Source organism: Phallusia mammillata, chromosome 3, assembly GCF_965637545.1.
Source record: "Phallusia mammillata chromosome 3, kaPhaMamm4.hap1.1, whole genome shotgun sequence".
Classification (NCBI taxonomy): domain Eukaryota; kingdom Metazoa; phylum Chordata; class Ascidiacea; order Phlebobranchia; family Ascidiidae; genus Phallusia; species Phallusia mammillata.
This window is the reverse complement of record NC_137254.1, coordinates 4,570,628-4,591,153: the sequence shown is the minus strand read 5'-3', so window position 1 is coordinate 4,591,153 and position 20,526 is coordinate 4,570,628. Positions and strand designations below refer to the sequence as shown.

Sequence of the window (20,526 nt, the reverse complement as noted above, 5' to 3'; positions counted from 1 at the left end):
AAATAAAAAACACAAGTTTGACCCTATGTGATTATATTGTATATAACAGTTAAACATATACACAACAATACTTTGACAAAGTAATTTCATGTCAGCTATGAATTATGCATGTAATAAGTGAAGTGATGCATAATATTTGTTTGATAACAAAATTAACAAACAGCTTTAATTTGTTATTTGTTTTTATCTTCAAAAAGAAATATTTTTTACATACACACAAACAATGCCATGTTAAGAATAATAGAAAATTCTTCTACTGGCGAATCTGTCTCGCATTGCGATCCCGGGTCAGTTTGCCCCATACGATGTAACCAGCTCCGATAATAATCACAGCCAGAAGAACAAACATCACTAGTTGGTAGCTGTTGCCAGCACCTTCTATAGCTTCGTTTCTTTCTCCTGTTGTATAAACGATAAAAAAGTCATGCTTAACAAAAACAAAATGTGTGAAGAATTGTTTATTTATTGATGTAGCCAACCATGAAACGGTCATGTGTTCGCTATAATAAAAATCGCAGTATATGTCAAGATTGCAAGAAGCCATCGAACCAGTCTCGTTGTTACAGCAACGGATACAAGAAAATAAAATTAGAGATGGGATTCGAACCCATGAAATATGTTTTAAGGTAATTTTCTAATTTTATTTACCTATTTATATGTGTCTTTTAATGCAAACATAGTCTTATTTTTGAAGCAAGTCAAGGCAGTTAACAAAGGTGCGGTTGTTAATGTTACCAGTCAAGTTAATCACATACACATCTATGTAAGTAGTCACCAAGCCACAGTACAATAAATGGGGAAAATATTTCGAAAACTTAAGTTATTTTGTCCCAAGAGGTGTGACTAGCTTGCTAGAACTACACATTTGCTTATCAAAAGCTCGCGTATCAGCAATATTACCTAGAAAAGAGATTAATTGAGTTTGTCTTATTGTGTTACCAAGGAGGTTCATTTAACTGGTACCTTGAATGATGTGCACTGGCCCTGCAGAAAGCAGCTGATTGCGACCATTGTCTCCAACAGATCGTCGTTTCTTACCAGAACAAGTCTGCAAAACAATTACACTCATATTGATATTTAATGGAACACCAGTCTTTTTAAAGGTGTCATACCGAATTAAGCCGATCACGGCACATACATATATAAACTATAGTGCGCCAGGCCGATTAAAGCCCAGTCTCCTAAACATTCCTACACGGCACCGCGTATTTTCCGTGCTATTACCCCATCAACTGAACCAAACAAGAGGGTTTAAATACTCTTTAGTTTGTATGTAAGCTACGGACAGTAAACATCGGTTTTATCATGTGGTTCGGATCCAAGACGGCGGGATTGGGGACTAATCCCGAACAAGTTTTTTAAGGTCTTTTTTGGGTCAGACGCGCCAGACCACACGGCCTTTGTACTGATTAGACAAATAAAATCTCATGAGTGCAGCTGGTGTCAGAAAATATACCGTATTGGCAAGCGAACCTAGGACACACCAGTTTGGAAGCAACAGACTTTTATCTATACTTATCTACGTTTATCTATAGACATACTGTCACGACTGTTTTTGAGCAAGACACAGCAGTTTTGTTTTGAAAAAACGATTTTCCTAGACCTTCTTATAGTTTTCGACGAACACTACTTGGTAAACTGTATTCACAAGTTTAAAAAACCTTAACTCAACTCACCTGTTCTGGGCATTGTCCAGTTGAATTATGACAGACGGTCACGTCGCAGTGGATGTAGATAAATTGTTCTGCGTCGGTAAAGTTTGTCCACACAAAGCTCATCAACTTGAAAGTTGCAAAGTTCGATTGGTAATTTCGAATCAATATCTTAGCGTTGGCAGTATCGCTTCCACTGGGTGGCGCAACGCATCTAATAGTTTCAAAGCAAACAAAGTGAAATACAGGTGGAAAATTAATTACTAAACAAATAAGCTCGCTACTATGAATAAAATGAGGTAATGCAAGTATATCTTACCCGCTTTGTACAATTTGGTAACTCGGCAAACTATCGGAGTTTTCATTGCGTGTCGCCCAACAGCCTTCCAGCTGTGCAAAAAGGTATTCCACTTTAAGAGTATAAATTACAAACTAGACCAAAGATGCCAGAATAATGTATATTAAATCAAAGAATGCAATGTTTTCTTGCACTAAAAGCAGTTTATTTTCAATTCACCTGGACAATAAAGTAATCATCGGCTGCAGAGATCTCATCAAGTTTAAGTTTAGCAAAAATGTAGTTGGGCACAGTTACGTCTCTGGGCAAGATCTCGTTGAAGTGTTCGTTGCTAAAGAGATTTAGGGCGACGTCCAAAGTTCCTGCTTTCTTCGCAAAAATTTCGTCAAATCTACATCAAATAAAAGTTTCAATAAACAGCCCACTGTTTTTAACTCCTTTAGGTGCTCGCGGGGTTTTCAAAAGCAAAATAACGAACTTCATTAAAACCATGACTTTAGAAATGTACAGAATCAAATCTCTCCTTTTTTTCGGTAGCATCATGTTGTGCTGTAATGTATCATGAATTGTATCTACAAAAGAAAGCAATACAAAAACACTCTCCACAACATTTTGGCATTATCTGAGAAGTACTAAGCCACCCCGTAACGATTTTGCCACCTAATATGGCAAAGTGCACACAACAACCGAAATTACCGAAAAAAGGAAGGACAGACAAACTGTGATCCGTGTCATACATAGTGTGGCAGGTGCTGTTGGGTGCATGCTTTGTGACATGTTGCAGATTTGATATAGTTTTACCGTATTTCATGTCGTGGGGGCCAGGTGTATTGTGCCATGGGTAGATTTATGTGTTCTGTGTCCTGTGTAATGTGTTCACAGCTGTATGCCATTCGTGGAGTGGTTGGATGTTTTTGTCATGTGCAACATCCTGTTTTACTTTTGTCAATTTGTTTCCAAGTGTTGTCAACAAAAGACCACGTGTTACGTTTTATGACGCCTACTGTGTGTCTTGTACATGTTGTCTTGTGCCGAATGCCACTCCATAGCTGTTATATAATGGTTTGTTTTTCTTTTCCTTACCCGATTTGTGTACTAATTTTGGAAGACGAGATAAGAAGGTCCGCGTCAAATAAACAAGTCACATTGAGCTTGTTTTGAACGTCACGCTGGATCACTGCAGGGGATGGAGCTAGGTATCTCCAGATCAGGAAAGACACCGACACCGTACCGTTTTCATTCTGTATAAGAGCAGGAAAATTACATTATATTTCAAAATTGGCAGCTTTTTATTATGCAGCAATAAAAAGATTATAACACTTATCATTATACCTAAATACGTATTGTTAATTGGTTCTAATAGCTAATGTTTTCTAAAAATAATAAGGACAAACTTTCTATGTGTTTGGAACAAAAATCCAACTTTACCTTAAAAGCACCTTTGCATTGGCCAATGTCAAAGGTAAACACTGGGTTTGACCCCGTGACTTTGCAGCTGTCATTGAGTTGAGAAAGGGAGGTTTCCCTGTCCAATGCGATGTAAAGCGTGTCGTTGAGTTCGTAATCTAATCTGTTCTGTTGATAAGCTGTTACTCTGCGAATATTAGACTGTTAAGTTTTTGTACATTATATAAGTCTGGAAAACCAGTCATTTTTTTCATTTTCCAAACATCTATACTATGTTGCAGTTTTTATAGCGGCATCCAATTAGAAGACCCATTGCAATCTGATAAGTACAAGATGTCTCAATCAATAAAAAAACAAGCAATTGCAGGCTTATGACAAAACAGGCAGCACAACAAAATGCTTAAAATACGACGATTTTTTCAACAATCTTCTGATTATTACTTTTAACAATTATCAATAATTTTCACAAAACAATCAAAAAGAAAGTATTAACCTACCTTATGATCAAATTTGCAGTCCTACATTCAACAGTTGGTTGTATTTCTACACAAAAGCATTTTTAATATTAAGGTTCGAGCACTATTCTACTTTTATGGTTTAAAATTTACTTCTACATATTAAATTTGTTATTTCATTGCTTTTATTAAATTTGCTATTTCAAAGATTTCATTACTTTTATACTGTGAAAATAATTGAATGGAATTGATTTACCCAGTATTTTTATTGTAGAAAATGTTACAGCTTGGCATCAGCTAACTAACAAAACGATACAAGTTGATAAGGCTAAACCAAAAATAAGAACTTTTTGTCAAAATAACCCGTTGCGAACCCTCTAGATTGTAATTGACTAAATCAAAAGAAATCTAAAGCACCTGTCGCTGTCGCAATGCAGCAAATGGAGCCAATTAGTATACAAAATTATTCGGTTGTATCTTATTAGACGGATTTTAGTTTTGAAACAAAGAAGTTTTTTTACAGACCTTCATGAACCTACAACCCATGCTGGATAAGTGCAAATGTACTATTATCATTTGCATGTCAAACTTTTGAGCCTGAAAGCAGATTTGCCTCACCTACTGTCGCATTAAATCCGGCTCTCGAACGGCTGGGGTCGCTCACAAACATGACAGTGAGATTAGTTGCTGTTACCGTGTAATCAAATGACCCAAGAGACCCAGAAAATTTGGCCACAATACCTTCTTCGTTCTTGAACTGAAAACAATACTCTTTTTAGTTATTATTGGCTTGTGAAGAAATGTGAACATTTAGCCCCAAAAGGATGCACTTGATCTCCTAAAAGTTCGCATACTTTTTAAAGCCGCTAGTTTCTCATCATCAAATAAGGTGCTTGACACAAACAGGATTTCTGCCATTATAATCATTTTGACTGTTTTGCTTAAGATTAGAAGCGAACTTTTTCCCACTGGAAGTGCGGTTCATTCGAAACATGTTTCTAAAAAATCAGTTAAATTTTTTTAAAGATATATGAACTACAGTGCGTATTGCAGGAAATCTCCTAAAGATAACAAACCGTTTCCACTCTATTGTTTGCGTCAAAAATACTATATCTTTTTAAATAATACAAGAAAAAATATTTTCTTTACACTACCCTTATTTTACAAGCAAAATTTTCTCATGTGGGGATTCCCTCCACTGGAACCTTTAAATTAGGTTAGATTATACGTTGAGACACTTACGTATAGAACGTCGTAGTAGGACTGAGTGTTAAATGTGGAGAATTGAAACATTAAGGATTTGCTTCTATTCATTTGAAATTTCCAAACACAACCAGCAAAGTTGGGGTAGTTACTAGGAAACCTTGGAGATAGTAAATTGTACGGTATATCAGCAACATCTTCCCCACACGAAGTAACTAAAAAGCACAAAAAGTTATCTTAAGACAGCGCAACTAATAAAAATAGTTTCATGCAGTTGTTTTGACCATTGAGTTGTCAATTTTCTGTGACTTATGTCTAGTTGACGATCAGATAATTAGTGGAATATCACCACTGTTTAAAATTTGCTCATAAATCACGCTTTCATTGTACATTAAAACTATGTTGCAAATTATCGTTTGATTAATTAATTATTAATGTACAAACATTTTCGTCTGCAAGGTATTAAATTTTAAATCTTTTTATTCCTGACACCGAACCTAAAACAAGTTTCATCTAAGCTTAAATACTTTAAGTTTCAGTTATAAATGAATCATAAGCCTGACTTACATGAGTTTAGCCTAAACAACACAAATTCCGATGTGAGGTTTGTGAGACAGGATATATAAGCAGACGAGCTTTCAACAATAACCGGAAAAGATAAGCCTCCACCTTCCAACGTTCCAGCTAATTTACCTTGGTCGTCGGATCCCTCGTAAATCTAGATTTTATTTGTTTACGATTTGCGCATGAGGTTAGGAACAAGCATTTAAATCACAATTGTAAAATATGTAAATCGAACCTATGGGGTAAAGAACGGGCGAATTTCAAAGTAATCTCAGTTTAAGGACAAAGTTTGTAAAGTTTTACCTCACAAAAGTTGTTTGCAGCAAGCTGTCCCGAACCGAGGTAGGCGATGAATCGAGCGGAAACTCCAGTTGAAACAAACCGTCGGGACCAGATGTCACAGTTATTGATCCATGCATCCAATGAGTTACCTGTTACATTGTACACTGCACACTGTGTGTCTGAAACTAAATGATACAAGCACCATTTAAAAGTAAAACAGTATAACAAGCTTATGCTCCCTTACATACTGTACCACTTTTAACACAACGGCGTCTTTTGCTCAATTTGGCTATTTAAGTCAACGCATTCCAAAGCTTTCATATTTACCAAAATATATTATTCAATATTCGAAAATATAACGCTAAATCTCTCGTTGTGCCGTATGACAAGATATTTGACATGTGACATAAAGGATATATGGGATGCTACTTGGTTGGTGTACAAATAAAAAACACAAATATTAAAAGAGATTCATAGATGGATATTGCCATTCTGTTCATTATAAGGCATTTTTCAACCAACATTTTATAGTTCGAGCACCACTCTACTTTTTGTGAATTAAAATTTATTTCAGCACATTCAATTAAATTTGTTATTTCAAACATTTCATAGCTTGTGATAATAATTTAATGGATATGATGTACCCCGTACATTTGTGAGATAAAATGTTACAGCTTGGCATCCGCGAACTAACAAAGCGATGAAATTTGTTGGGACAGAACCAAAGATATTAACTTGGTGTCAAAATAGCCCGTTGGTACCCCTCTACATTGTAATTAGCAAAACCAAAAGGAAATCTAAAGCACTTGTCGCAATGCAGTAAAATGAGTCAAAAAAAATTTTCGGTGCTATCTTATTAGTTAGATTTTAGTTTATAATACAAAGAAGTTTTTTATAGACCATCGTGAACCTACAACCCATGCTGCTGAGCTTAAGTGTATTTTTATCATTTGCATGTCAAAATTTTGCGCCTGAAAGGAGATTTGCCTCACCTACTGTCGCATTAAATCCTTTGCGTCGCTCGCTGCCGTCGCTCACAAACACAACAGTAACATTTGTTGCTGTCACCGTGTAATCAAATGACCCAAGCGACCCAGACAATTTGTCCACATTACCTTCTTCGTTCTTGAACTGAAAACAATACGGTATTTATTTAGTTTCGGTTTGTTCAGAAATGCTAACATTAAGCCGCAGATGGGCAAACTTGTTGTCCTAAGAAGCAGTATACCTTTTTACAGCTGCAAGTTTTTCCTCATTAAATTAGGCGCTTAACAAGATTGGGATTTCACTTTAAACAAATTTATTGCTTTTCTCAATATTAGAAGCGAACTTTTCCGCACTGGAAAAGCAGTTCAAAAAAATAGGTTACTAAAACATAATAAAAAGAACCTAAACGCATATTAATCTCAATGTGTAAGGCAGGAAATTTCCTAAAGATAAAAAAGCGTTTCCACTCCGTTATTTGCATCGAAAATATTACGATTTCAAATAATGGGAGAAAAAAAAAATTTCTCCACACTACCCTCATTTTACACGCAAATTTTTTTCATATCGGGACTCCTTCTCCTGGAACCTTTAAATTAGGTTATATTTACGTTAAGGCACTTACGTATAGCATGTCGAAGTAGGCCTTAGTGTAAAATGTGGAGAATTGGAACATTAAGGTTCTGCTGCTATTCATTTGAAATCTCCAAACACAACCAGCATAGTTGGGGTAGTTACTAGGAAACGTTGGAGAGAGTAAATTGTACGGTATATCTTCAACATCTTCCCCGCACGAAGTAACTAAAAAACGCAGAAAAGGTTACCTTCAGACAGTACTGCCAGTAAAAATAGTTCCAAGCTGTTGTTTTGGTCATCGTGTTGCCAAATTTTGGGTGACTTATGTCTAGTTGACGATCAGATACGCAATATCACCACTGTTTAAAAATTGCCTATACTCTACGGTTTTTGTACATTAAAAGTCTGTTTACAAATTTTCCTTTTTTCTATTAATTATTTATGTACAAACATTTTCATCTGCAAAAAACGACTTACGACTCGAAAACATGTTTCATCTTGATACTTAAGTTTCGGTTATAAATGAATCGTAAGCCTCACTCACATGGGTGTAGATAAAAGGACACAGATTCCGATGTGAGGTTTGTGACACAAGATATATAAGCAGACGAGCTTTCAACGATAACCGGAAAAGATAAGCCTCCACCTTCCAACGTTCCAGCCAATTTACCTTGGTCGTCGGATCCCTCGTAAATCTAGATTTTTTTTGTTTACGATTTACGCATGAGGTTAGGAACACGTATTTAAATCCTAATTGTAAGATATGAAAATCGAACCCTCGGGGTAACGAACGGACGAATTTCGAATTAAGCTCATTTCAAGGACGATGTTTGTAAAGTTTTACCTTGCAAAAGTTGTTTTCAGCAAGCGGCCCCGAACGGAAATGGGCAATCAACCGAGAGGAAACTCCAGTTGAAACAAATCGTAGGGCCCAGGAGTTACAGTCGGCCGAAATTGTTGCACCATGGAAGTTACCGCTTACATTCTGCACTGCACACTGTGTTTCTGAAACTAAATGATACAAGCACCATTTAAAAGTAAAACAGTATAACAAGCTTATGCTCCCTTACATCCTGTACCACTTTTGGCACAACGGCGTATTTTGCTCAATTTGGCTATTTAAGTCAACACATTCCAAAGCTTTCATATTTACCAAAATATATTATTCAATATTCGAAAATATAACGCTAAATCTCTAGTTGTGCCGTATGACAAGGTATTTAATTTTATCATTTGCATGTCGAAATTTTGTGCCTGAAAGCAGATTTGCCTCACCTACTCTCGCATTAAATCCTGTGGATCGCACGCTACCGTCGCTCACAAACACAACAGTAAGATTTGTAGCTGTCACCATGTGGGTAAATGACCCATGCCCCCCCGAAAATTTGTCCAATTTACCTTCTTCGTCCTTGAACTGAAAACAATACAATATTTAGTTATTTTAGGTTTGTTAAAAAAATGCTAATATTTAGTCACTGAGGGCCCCAATTGTTGTTCTAAAAGGCCGCATATCTCCTAAAAGCCACAAGTTTCACATCATTAAATTAGGCACTTGACAAAAATGGGATTTCTGCCACCTTAAGCATATTTATTGCTTTTCTTAATATTAGAAGCAAACTTTTCTCCCTGGAAATGCAGTTTATAATAAATAGGTTTCTAAAAAATCGAGTTTTTTTAAATGAACATATATTAATTTCATGCGTATTGCGGAAAATCTCCTAAAAATAACCAACCGTTTCCACTCGATTATATTCGTCGACAATATTACCATTTTCAATAATGAGAGAAAAAAATATTTTCTTTACACTACCCTCATTTTTCACGCAAAATCTTCTTATGTCTGGACTTCATCTCCTGCAACCTTTAAATCAATTTGTAATATGCGTTAAGACCCTTACGTATAGAATGTCGCAGCAGTTCTCAGTGGAAAATGTCGAGAATTGGAACGCTAAGGTTGTGCTGCTATTCATTTGAAATCTCCAAACACAAACAACTGCGTTGGGGTAGCTATTAGGAAACCTTGGAGAGAGTAAATTGTACGGTATATCAGCAACATCTTCCCCGCAAGTAACTAAAATCACAAAAAGGTTAGCAGCTAGTAAAAATAGTTCCAAGCAGTTGTTGTGACCATCGAGTTGTCAATTTCATGTGACTTATGTCTAGTTGACGATCCGATACGCAATGGAATATCACTACTTTTTAAAAAGCGCTCATAAACTACGCTTTTATTGTATATTAAAACTATGTTTGCAAATTATACTTTTATTCCATTAATTGTTATGTATGTCTGCAAAATTACAGATTTGACATCATTTTATTTGTTCCTGATACCGACCCGAAAACATGTTTCATCTGCATACTTTACGTTTCGGTTATAAATGAATCGAAAGCCTGACTTGGGTGTAGATAAAACCGCACAGATTCCGATGTGAGGTTTGTGACACAAGATACATAAGCAGATGAGCTTTCAACGATAACTGGAAGAGAAAAACCTCCACCTTCCAACGTTCCAACCAATTTACCTTCGTCGTCAGATCCCTCGTAAATCTAAATTTTTTGTTTACGTTGAGGTTAGGAACACGTATCAAAATCCTTATTGTAAGAAATGAAATTCGAATGTACGAGGAAACGAACGGGTGAATTTCAAATTAAGATCATTTCAAGGACAATGTTTGTAAAGTTTTACCTTACAAAAGTTGTTTCCAGCAAGCTGCCCCGAACGTAAATCGGCAAGTAACCTCGAGGAAACTCCAGTTAAAACAAATCGTCGGGCCCAGGAGTTACAGTCGGCGGAAATTGTTCTAGAAAGTGTCGTACCGGTTACATTCTGCACTGCACACTGTGTGTCTGAAACTAAATGATACAAGCACCATTTAAATGTAAAACAGTATGACAAGCGTATGCTCCCATACATCCTGTACGAGTGTTGCCACAATGGCGTCTTTCGCCCAATTTTGTTGTTTAAGCCAACATATTCCAACTTAAGAAAATATATCTTTTGATGTTTGCTTATTCCTTTTATTATTTTTTATTTATTTGATCTTATTATTTTTTTTATTTTTATTGATCGTAGTTTGCTTATTATTTTGATCAACTTATTCCAAAGCTTTCAATATATATTGTAGTGTTCGAAAATATTACGCAAAATCTCTCGTTGTGTCGTATGACAAGGTATTGTTATGTGGCATAAAGGGTTAATGGAATGCTATTTGGTTGGTGTACAACTAAAAATCGTGAAAAACAAAAGAGGTGCAAAGATGGATATTGCCACTTTGTTTAGTATGCCAGCAAACAGTTTCAGCTGCAAAAAATATTGTGCATAATTAACAGACACATCGAAACATGCCTCAGTGTAAACAGCGATAAAAATGATATCACGTATATTTTTCCAAACTTGGGTTCTTTGGAAAGCTTATGCATATTGGCTTCATTTTATTCTACAAAATGATATGTTAGTTTTTGAAAACAGGTAATTACACTATAGAGAATAAAAATTCGGAAAAAACGCATTTTTCAATTGTTTTTCAGAGTCATTTTTTTATTTTACGTTTGGTTGATTTACAGACAGCTGTGGAGTTTATTTCAGGGCTTTTATTTTGAAAGATGTTTCTAGTAAACCGTGGTCCTCCAGAAAACAGCACCATAAAGTAAATTTTATCGTACTGCCACAATTTGATTTATCATGCATACCACTCAAGTTGAAATCACAACAAAAATCACAAAAGTCACTGACCTCGGTGCAGCATACTCAGCGTGCTGACAAAAAGCGCCGCTTGTAATAGTCGACTTGACATTTTTTCCTTGGAAAATGATAAACAGTAATACCATTAACTACTTAAACTCTGCAAAACACGCCACATTAGGGTATAGCGGCACTCCGGTTGAAAACCTGAAATTCTCAATATTGCCTGATATTTATTTACCAAGCGTCTACTTGCAACGCGACGCCAATGACGACACAGCTACAGCTCAACAACAAGAGGAAGCAATCAAACTGGTGATTCGACGTTCGGTCAAACCAAAGACTTTTCCAGCACAAGCATACATTTTAGTCATTTGCAATACCATCGAGATACCATTCGAATTTGATAAAACTATTAAAAAGGTATAATTGTAACTGAAATTAGTTAGGTGATCCCGGATTTAGCCTAGGATTTTAGAAAAAGGTGAGGTGGTTAACTTTCACTGAACAAACTAAGCTTACCCAAACGTATCCACGATTATAGCGGGATCACCGCCCCTAACTTTCTAAACTTCTCCTGCATTGACGACTTACTGCTAAAGACAAAGGTGTAATGTTCACACCGAACAATTAAAACAAGTTTAATATGAATAATAAATATCAAATGGTACGAACGTGGAAACCCCCAAAGTTTCAATGAGTTATAACACAACACAACACCACGTTTTACAACTACAATTCAAACGCTCCAAACTCCACGAGGCCCCATCGAGGACTGACTAAATCTTGCACAAAACATGGCAGCTCAAAAGTCACATAATCTTTCCGGTCAATCACAAATGTACAGGCGCGACTCGTCGACGTCTAAATTATTGGTGCAAGACAGTAATTATTAAGGGAGCAAACATAGCTGTACGTTTTAAAAGTGTCATTACAAACAGAAGGTGAAACCCAAATTAAAACATAATTAAAGTTAAATATAGACCAAGTGTGCGTGTAGACGAAGTATAGACAAATTAAATATTATGAGCGAAATAATCTTAAACATAAACAAAGAGTGTGAAGGAAATCATTATTAGTTCTTTAAGTTCGATTCCTAATTTTCCATTAACGTGTTTCCACTGGGAAAAAAATTACTATTCTTCGATCCAATCTCATACAGAACTTATTGTTGTGAGTCACATGTCAGTATTAGTTTGTTTGTTGTTACTTACGCAACGAATAATCGATCGTTGTTACTTACAAACAAAAGTTTTACTTGTTGTAACGTTTCTAGTTAGTCTATTAGGACTGTCTCAAGTCTAAACTCTCAAATCTCAATCTCAAATCTCAATCTCAAATCTCAAGTCTAAACTAGCGTCACAAACTAAAATATATTTTTTTATTAACAAATATTAAGTCTTTTAATTTATACTCAGTCTAGCGTGAATTAACTCTAACGCTGATGGATCTTTGTAATTTTAATACATAAAATACGATTTCACACACAGGGCAAAAATGGCAGATTATCTGATTATATACATCATGACACAACAGTCCAAAGTATTAACAACACATCATAGATTATACAAACTCAGGGCTTTAACAAAAGCTTAGTCAACATATAACATCTGCCCCCCACGCAGCTAGGGCGAGGCGTTCCTGTCCTCTCACAGGCATGGTAGGTTTTTCTTTTACACTCTAAAAAGAGAGTAAAAATGCGCTTAAACGTTACGACAGTTACCAGCAAAATGCGTAAGGTTATTCATTTTTGAAGGCATATGTTTTTTTGTATAATTGCGGAAAGCCTAAACGTTCGTCCTCATCCGAGTAAACCGAGCCGTGTGCAAATGCAAATGACATCCTGCCTTGCCTGTTGGCAAAACGTTCAGCGTGTAACATGAAACTTGACGAAAATGAATCGTTGTTTGTGTTGCCATAAGGCTTGTTGGCTTTTGCAAAATCACACCATTTTGGATTATGCAATATCATATCATGTGGAATGACTCCACACCTGTGGAATTCCTGAAAATCATTAATGGAATAAATGCTATATCGTAATAATTAGGTTGTGAAAGCTTAATTCGAAAAAAAGGAAATATAATGATTGAGAATATTTCAAAAACAACCGTTGACAGTGAGTAACTTACAAATAAAAGTTTTACTTGTTGAATTCATGATGTTGAAAATCATTTATGGCATAAATGCTGTGTCGTAATAATTAAACGTAATAAATGAGAATAAACGTTGACAGTTATCAAAATTGCTCGTCATGTCTGACAGCAGGAAAAAGTTTTAAAACAACTACAACAAACGTTTTCGTTTTAACGTCGCAACGGAAATGGCCAATTAACCGAGACATTACAAGATACTATCTGAAACATTGGTGTTATTCTTTATGAACGATGGCAAAAACAAAATATCTATATCAAGTTGAAAACTATGCTTAGCACCAGTTCTCCTAACCATATCCAGTATTTCCGTGGATATAAACGTATTAACAAAGAAAGCAGCTCACCCAAAGATGTCGCATAAATACCAATGTAGCAAAGATTTAAACAAATACTAAACAATATCTAATAAATGTGGTGCCTGAATTTTTGTGCTAGTGTTTCTCTCTAGACTGCTAGATACTAAAACAGTGGTTTCCAACCTTTCATATCGCTTTTCTCTTTGGGTCCCCTTCAGATCGCCTTCCCCTTTAAGTCCCCTTAGTCACCTTTAGGATCCGTTGTCCCTTTTTTATAACATTAGGATCTGTGATATTTGCAAAATAATCTTAATGTTTTTGGATGGAGTTTCTAGTGAGCCTACACCCGTGGTCCTCCAGAAAACAGCAATGTAAAGTTTAATCTTATCGTACTGCCACAACTTGATTTGTTATGCTTACCACTCAAGTTGAAATCAGAACAAAAGTCACAAACCTCTGTTCGGCATGCTCAGAGCGCTGACAAAAAGAGCCGCTTTTAATAGTCGACTTGGCATTTTTACCTTGGAAATGATAAACAGTAATAGCTTTAGCTACTTAAAATCTGCGCCTGCTGCAACAAACATGTCACATTAGGGCCAACAGCACTCCGGGTTGAAACCTGAAACTTCTCAACATTGCCTGACATGTATTTACCAAGCGCCGACTTGCTACGCGACACCAATGACGACACAGCACAGCACAACAACAAGAGGAAGTAAAAAGGAAGCAAGAGGAAGTAATAAAGCGTGCAGCTTAGAAAAAGTTTAGGAACCACTGGTCTAATCACATATGGTTGACTGCGGGTTCTCTGTGTTGGCTTTGTGTTTACCATGCGCCTGCAGCAAACTAGACAGCCACCTTCGTTCTTTTCTTCTCTGAAGAGTACTCGCTTATTGCGTTTCGCTTTGTGTTATCTTTACTTTTGTTTAAGCCAGAGGCGTGCATTTTTTAACTGTAAGTTTTGGCCCACTGCGATAAACAGTTGCACGCCCCTGGTTTAAGCCTTAAACTTTTTTTCATTTAGAGGTTTGGTTTAGTCAACCACTGGCTTACGTCATAATAATGACATCTAGGAGCAGTGCTTTTAAACTGTGTGCTACGAAATTTTCGTTACTTGTGCCAACATTCCCTGGAGTTTTAGGACTTAAGTTCATTTTTTCGTATTTAAAATAAAACCAATCTTGTTATCCCCACCACAATAGCAAATATAGGCCTACCTTCTTTGCAAGATTTATGTTGTTGGGCTGCAAAGTGTGCCACTTAATCAAAACTTAGTTATTGCGCCACAAAACTGTTTCATAACCACTGTCTTAAAATAACAAATATATATGGCAATGCGCAAGAAATAAGGCGTGGATTTATTCTCTTGATGACCTTACCAATTTTATCGATTGCTTTAACAATTTCCTTTTATTTAAGTTATCACGTTGAATAGGGTTCGTTTGTTTGGGTTAATCCAAAATGTGGCATTGATATCAAACTGAGTTTGTCGTTTTAGTTGAATTCCATTTGTTAGTTTCAAATACGCTTGCCAATATTGTACGGTCTGGAGCACACCTGTGGTAACAAGTATATCTCTAGTGTTCGTTCACCATAAATATGACAAGATGGCCTTATAAACATATTTATTGTAACGGATATTACCACATACGTCTGTTACACGAATAGGAAATGTTTCTGATAGATTGGATCATTGTGTGTGGTCAACATATATTTATGTATGAAGCACCTGTCATGTAAATATATATATATTGTTATTCGGTTTTGGGTGATAATATTCTATAGATAGAACGTAAACCACAGCAGCGCGGTAACTCACGTGGGTTGAGTGACGTTCTAAATGACGCAAACAACGTACAGGAAAAGAGGCGTTGAATTCTTGCCTTTGTACTATCCTCATTAGTTAATTTTTTTGTTTGACAACAATCAGAAATGTTCCTACCAGTTTGATTGAATCGTTGTAAATCAAACCTTAATTTAAAACTTGAACTGTCTGTGCTCAGCGAATGCATAATTTCGTTTACATATATCAAACGTAACAAATAGGGTTTTGTAATTTGGAAGCAAAGTTTAGAATCACAATTTTCTTTTAGTGTTTATTAACTGAGAATGCGCAAAAGATGTAAGAAAAAAGTTTAATAAAGTCCAAAAAATATTTAGGAAAAACTGTTTAAAATCGAGTGCGTGAGTGTGTGAGTACGTGAGTAGTCGTCGCAAGTGTAAACTTCAATTTGCAATTTTGTTGCTCTTTTGTTTTATAGATAGTGGGCTGTTCAACAGTTCAGCCACACCAAGTAACAATAATAAAAATAGTATTTAGTAATATAATAAACGAAAACTAGCCTATTAACAACTAATGCTTGGCTAGGTGTACATGAAAAAGCACCACATACTTTTTCGTTTATTTGCCATCGGCTTCGAATACTGTTGGTCCCTTCACTAATGCAGATGGATTAATTTGGAATGCACCTTAGTTGTATTAGTCACTACTTGGAAAAGCTGTTGTGATAAATGTGGTGAGGGAAAGTGGGATTAAACTCACATTTCATGTAGAACTGTATGTTTTTTACATGCAATCCATGTATCTATGTAATATTCAACCAATATATGTTTTATCTAACGTGGCCATTAAAATCTCGATGAGTGGCTTTCAAAATGTTCGCCTGCTTAAAAACTGCAAAATATAAGATACCAGGCTAAAACAAAACCATGCAACATGTGTAGCGTATCCGACCAGAGCGCCTATATACGTCACATCCTCGAAGTTATACGTCACATCCTGGAAGTTGCGCGTCACAATGTGACATGACGTTGTCAATGTTTCAATTCTGCTTCTTATGTGTCTGCATGTTTATCGTGGTAAAAAAAAACTTTACAGCACTTTGTCTACAGTTCTAGATGTGCAAATGATCAGTTGTTCAGTCATCAGGCGGAAACTGAATGTACTTTTTAGAAGTTCTAGATCAGCGGTTCCCAAACTGGGGTCCGCGGTCCTTTAGGGGTCCGTGAGGCAATTTTGGGGGGACCGCGAAGCGGTTGAAGTAGTTCTATAATCTTATTTGGCGTCAGTTTGTGCCACTAAATAAGTTTAAATCAAGGTAGAATTGAGAATCCACTGTCTCCATTGCTAAACAATAGCCTTTATTGAATGCCAACTATCAAAAATGCAATTGTTCGCGCACAATCGTAATGTTTTTGTCTTGTTTGTGATGTCACATGCTGTCTTTGAATGATTGTTATGGGCAATTTTGCATAAATAGCTAAAATCCTGCAATCAACTTTCGTTTTTATGAAATACACATTCGGGCTTAAGGAACGCGAGCCCTCGAAATAATGGCACAAAAAAAAAGACAAAAACCATGAAATTTTTATCACTGCTGCGTTTCGTCATGCTTCGACTGGAAAGCGTTTAAGCGTGACATGATAATGTTGAGGTTGTAGAGTAGAGTTTGTTTATCTGTCCAGTTCTTGTGCAAAAATGCTTTTGCTTTTTTGAGATCGCACTCTGTAGTGAAGGTGTATAAGCAAGCCATGTGGCTTTTACTTCCATAAACATAGTTCTCAAACTTTAAAGAATGCAATATAGTATTGCAAACTGCTGTGTTTTTAAAGTGGTAAGATCGGCTACAGTAAAAATAACAAAAGTGGTTTAAACTGTACAGCACGTATTGTGCCACAATGAATTAGCCTACAAACAATTTGTTTCGGGCCTTGGTCTGCTATGGGCTCTTTTTATTCATTGTCAAAACAGAAACTTTTACTGCTGTAAAGTTGATGAGTTAAATGTCATTGTTGGTGTTTCGTGATTTTGTGTTTTCATTCAAAAGTACATTATTAAGTGGCTTAAAAAAGCAGGCCGTCTGATATTCTAGTATGGAGAACTCAAATCTGTTGAAAGTTTTTATTTCTGTTCTTTACAACATTAACCCCATAGAGTAAAAGGTTTTACAGAAACTTTTTAAATAAAAAACTTTTGAGATTGTCATTTTGAACAGGTTTTGTAAAACTAGATTTTAATACATTGAAACGAAAAACACTGCAGTTAACTACAAATATTTGTTTTAAAGTGAAGAATTATCAGACATGGGGTAAGTAGGATAATATCTAATGCTTTGTCAAAACGTTGTGCACATACAATAGAGGTTTTAATGGTGGCCAATGAAACCTATATTTTCTGTGGATTGAATCTTGTATCAAGATTATCTTACATCCCTACCTAATGTCAAATTGTAAAATATTCATGCGAGGAAAACAACAACGTTTTTTTGTTCCGCTTTCAACTTCGTATTTTCCACCAAACATTCACTAGTGTTGGTGGAGGAATTGTCCTTTAACATGCTTATCCTAACGCATGTCCTTTTTCCAAGTCTTCGAATACTTGAATATGAGAAGAGAAAGAAACAAAAGAAATCTACCAGGTACTAATCCACCGCAAATTTACTCGAACAAAACTTCCTTTCGTAAAGTTCAAGAACTTTGACGAATTTGCATTAGTGCTGACTGTCATGGTAACTGTATGTTCCGCATGAATGAAACTTTTACACGTGTTCATTTTCAGCATGCAAGTGTCCTCAAAATTTTAGGCCAAGACCTGGCGCTTTTCGCTCTAAACCACGCGCGTGCAACGGTTTGTTCCAATTAGTCCCAATTTACAATTACAATGATGTTGAGGGCAAGTCAATAAATCGATGGTACCGGTGGTGGGTAAGGGCAATTTTTTTATTATGTAGGAAAAGTTATTACAAAGAAATATGCAACGATGTTTTTTCTGTCTACTTTCTGTCATTGTAATAATAATAATAATAATTCAAGACTAAAATTGTAGTCGAAGCAACAAGATTGCCTTAACAGTCACACGTAAATTCTGTCGTAGGCGTGCAAAAAGGGAAACAGTAGTTTTCGCAATACCGTCATAGAAAGTGAATCAACAAATATTATGTTTACCAAAGCCATCTGTTGTACAGCATAGCGTATCATATTCCGGTTTGTCACCTAAGGCATTGTATGATTTATAGAGGGATGTTATTATGTTTTGTAAGTGTAAACTGAACTTGTTTCAAAAGCTAAAATATTTGAAAATGTTTTTGTCCTGATTCATGTTATAAGCTAAATCAAAAAACACAAGTTTGACCGTATGTGATTATATTGTATATAACAGTTAAACAGAAACACGACAATACTTTGACAAAGTAATTTCATGTCAGCTATGAATGATGCATGTAATAAATGAAATGATGCATAATATTTATTTGATAACTAAATTAACAAACAGCTTTATGAAAAACAGCTTTAATTTGTTATTTGTTTTTATCTTCAAAAAGAAATAGTTTTTACATACACACAAACAATGCCATGTTAAGAATAATAGAAAATTCTTCTACTGGCGAAATTGTCTCGCATTGCGATCGTGGGTCACTTTGCCCCATACGATGTAACCAGCTCCGATAATAATCACAGCCAGAAGAACAAACATCACAAGTTGGTAGCTGTTGCCGGCCCCTTCGATAGCTTCGTTTCTTTCTCCTGTTGTATAGAAGAAGAAAAGTCACGCTTGACAAAAACAAAATTTGTGAAGAATTGTTTGTTTATTGTTGTACGCAACCATGAAACGGGCATTTGTTGGTTATGCTGATAAAAATCACAGTATATGTCAAGATTGCAAGTGGCCATCGAATCAGTTTGGTTGTCAAAGCAACGGATACAAGAAAATGAAAATTAGTGATGGGAATCGAACCCATGAAATATATTTTATGATAATTGTCTCATTTTATTTACCTTTTTATATGTGTCTTTTAGTGCTAGTCACATTCTTATTTTTGAAACAACTCATGGAAATCGAATAAAAGCTGCGGTTGTTACCAGTCAGGTTTATCACATATACGTAAGTAAGCAATCACCAAGACACAGCATACTTAAGTTATTATGCCCCAATATGTGTCACTTGCTTGATAGAACTACAAATTTGCTACGAAAAACACATGTATCAGCAATATTATCTAGAATAGATATTAATTGAATTTTCCTCATTGCCTTACCAAGCACGTAACCGGTACCTTGAACAATGTGCACTGGCCCTGCAGAAAGCAGTTGATTGCGACCATTGTCTTCAACAGATCGCCGTTTCTTACCAGAACAAGACTGCAAAAAGAATTATTTTATAAGTATTGATATTTCATTGTACACCAGTCTTATTGAAGGCGTCATACAGAATTAAGCCCATCCCGACACACATATATTTTCATCATAGTTCTCCAGGCCGATTAAGGGCCGGTCTCACTAGCGATTTTACTTTTAAATTACTTTTAAATTTGTATGTCAGCTACACACAGTAAACCTCGTATTTTTATTGTGTTCGGATTAAAATAAAATATAGGTGGATGGGGGTCGAATTCCTATCAAGGTTATGTTATGATTCAGGCGCGCCGGACCATTCAGCCTTTTTACTGATTCGCCACATAAAATCAGCTGGTGACAGGAAATATACCGTATTGGCAAACGAACCTAGAAAACTTTGGTATGGAAGCAACAGAATATAAAGCCATTCCACACTAATATTTTTAATGCTACAACTGGACATAAACGCCAAAGAAATTCTTAAGTTATTTAGAGACATACTGTCTCGATTGTTTTTGAGCAATACCCAGGAATTTTGTTCTGAAAAATAAAAAACATATCATTTTCTTGGCCTTTTTACAGTTTTCGACCAACACTATTTTGGTAAACTTTATTCTCTGTTACAAGTCCAGATCTACTTTAATCAAGTCACCTGTCCAGGGCATTGTCCAGTTGAATTATGACAGACGGTCACGTCGCAGTGGATGTAGATAAATTGTTCTGCGTCAGAAAAATTTGTCCACACAAAGCTCATCAGCTTGAAAGTTGCAAAGTTGGATTGGTAATTGCGCATCAACGTTTTCGCGTCGGCAGCTTCCCCTCCACTGTGTGGCACAACGCATCTAAAAATTTCGATTCCA

The 20,526-nt window shown here is 35.9% G+C and overlaps 2 protein-coding genes and 1 long non-coding RNA gene across 6 annotated transcripts in view; all 3 read right to left on the bottom strand.

The window, feature by feature from the left end:
• LOC145218714 (scavenger receptor cysteine-rich domain-containing protein DMBT1-like) lies at nt 1–12,391 on the bottom strand. 4 transcript variants are annotated; one of them, XM_080086122.1, is made up of 21 exons: nt 11,155–12,391; nt 10,108–10,222; nt 9,818–9,968; nt 9,320–9,492; nt 8,697–8,835; nt 8,266–8,432; nt 7,966–8,116; nt 7,471–7,646; nt 6,854–6,992; nt 5,883–6,046; nt 5,583–5,733; nt 5,055–5,230; nt 4,431–4,569; nt 3,855–3,900; nt 3,379–3,544; nt 3,034–3,191; nt 2,170–2,341; nt 1,972–2,042; nt 1,677–1,866; nt 964–1,048; nt 1–399 (listed from the first exon to the last, which is right to left on the bottom strand). In XM_080086122.1, the coding sequence occupies exons 1-21, from the start codon at nt 11,247–11,249 to the stop codon at nt 254–256; spliced, it is 2,970 nt and encodes a 989-aa protein (XP_079942248.1). In that variant the 5' UTR covers nt 11,250–12,391; the 3' UTR covers nt 1–253. The 4 variants fall into 4 exon arrangements, with proteins under 4 accessions (XP_079942248.1, XP_079942247.1, XP_079942250.1 ...); XM_080086121.1 differs by having other exon boundaries at nt 10,108–10,274; nt 11,155–12,390; XM_080086124.1 differs by lacking the exons at nt 10,108–10,222; nt 11,155–12,391 and having other exon boundaries at nt 9,757–9,882.
• Nucleotides 12,392–12,545: 154 nt separating this feature from the next.
• Nucleotides 12,546–14,220, bottom strand: LOC145218678 (uncharacterized). The gene is made up of 2 exons (XR_013857689.1): nt 13,736–14,220; nt 12,546–13,107 (listed from the first exon to the last, which is right to left on the bottom strand). It is a non-coding gene; the product is annotated as an uncharacterized LOC145218678 (long non-coding RNA).
• Nucleotides 14,221–18,721: 4,501 nt separating this feature from the next.
• The window catches only part of LOC145219289 (uromodulin-like), a 121,201-nt gene continuing 119,396 nt past the window's right edge, over nt 18,722–20,526 (bottom strand). The window contains exons 6-8 of the mRNA XM_080086671.1: nt 20,319–20,508; nt 19,588–19,690; nt 18,722–19,075 (exon numbers count right to left, since the gene is read on the bottom strand). Of these exons, the coding sequence (XP_079942797.1) occupies nt 18,930–19,075; nt 19,588–19,690; nt 20,319–20,508 (439 nt within the window). The 3' untranslated portion in view covers nt 18,722–18,929. The remainder of the gene's footprint in view (nt 19,076–19,587; nt 19,691–20,318; nt 20,509–20,526) is intronic.

Coding starts and splice junctions, on each gene's coding strand:
- LOC145218714 (XM_080086121.1), bottom strand. CDS start 11,215: ATGTCAAGTCGACTATTACAAGCGGCGCTTTTTGTCAGCACGCTGAGT. Junction 9,493..9,817: donor GCGGTTTTATCTACACCCAA/GTCAGGCTTTCG, acceptor TTGTGATTTTAG/TTACTTGCGGGGAAGATGTT. Junction 8,836..9,319: donor ACTGCTGCGACATTCTATAC/GTAAGGGTCTTA, acceptor TATTGTTTTCAG/TTCAAGGACGAAGAAGGTAA.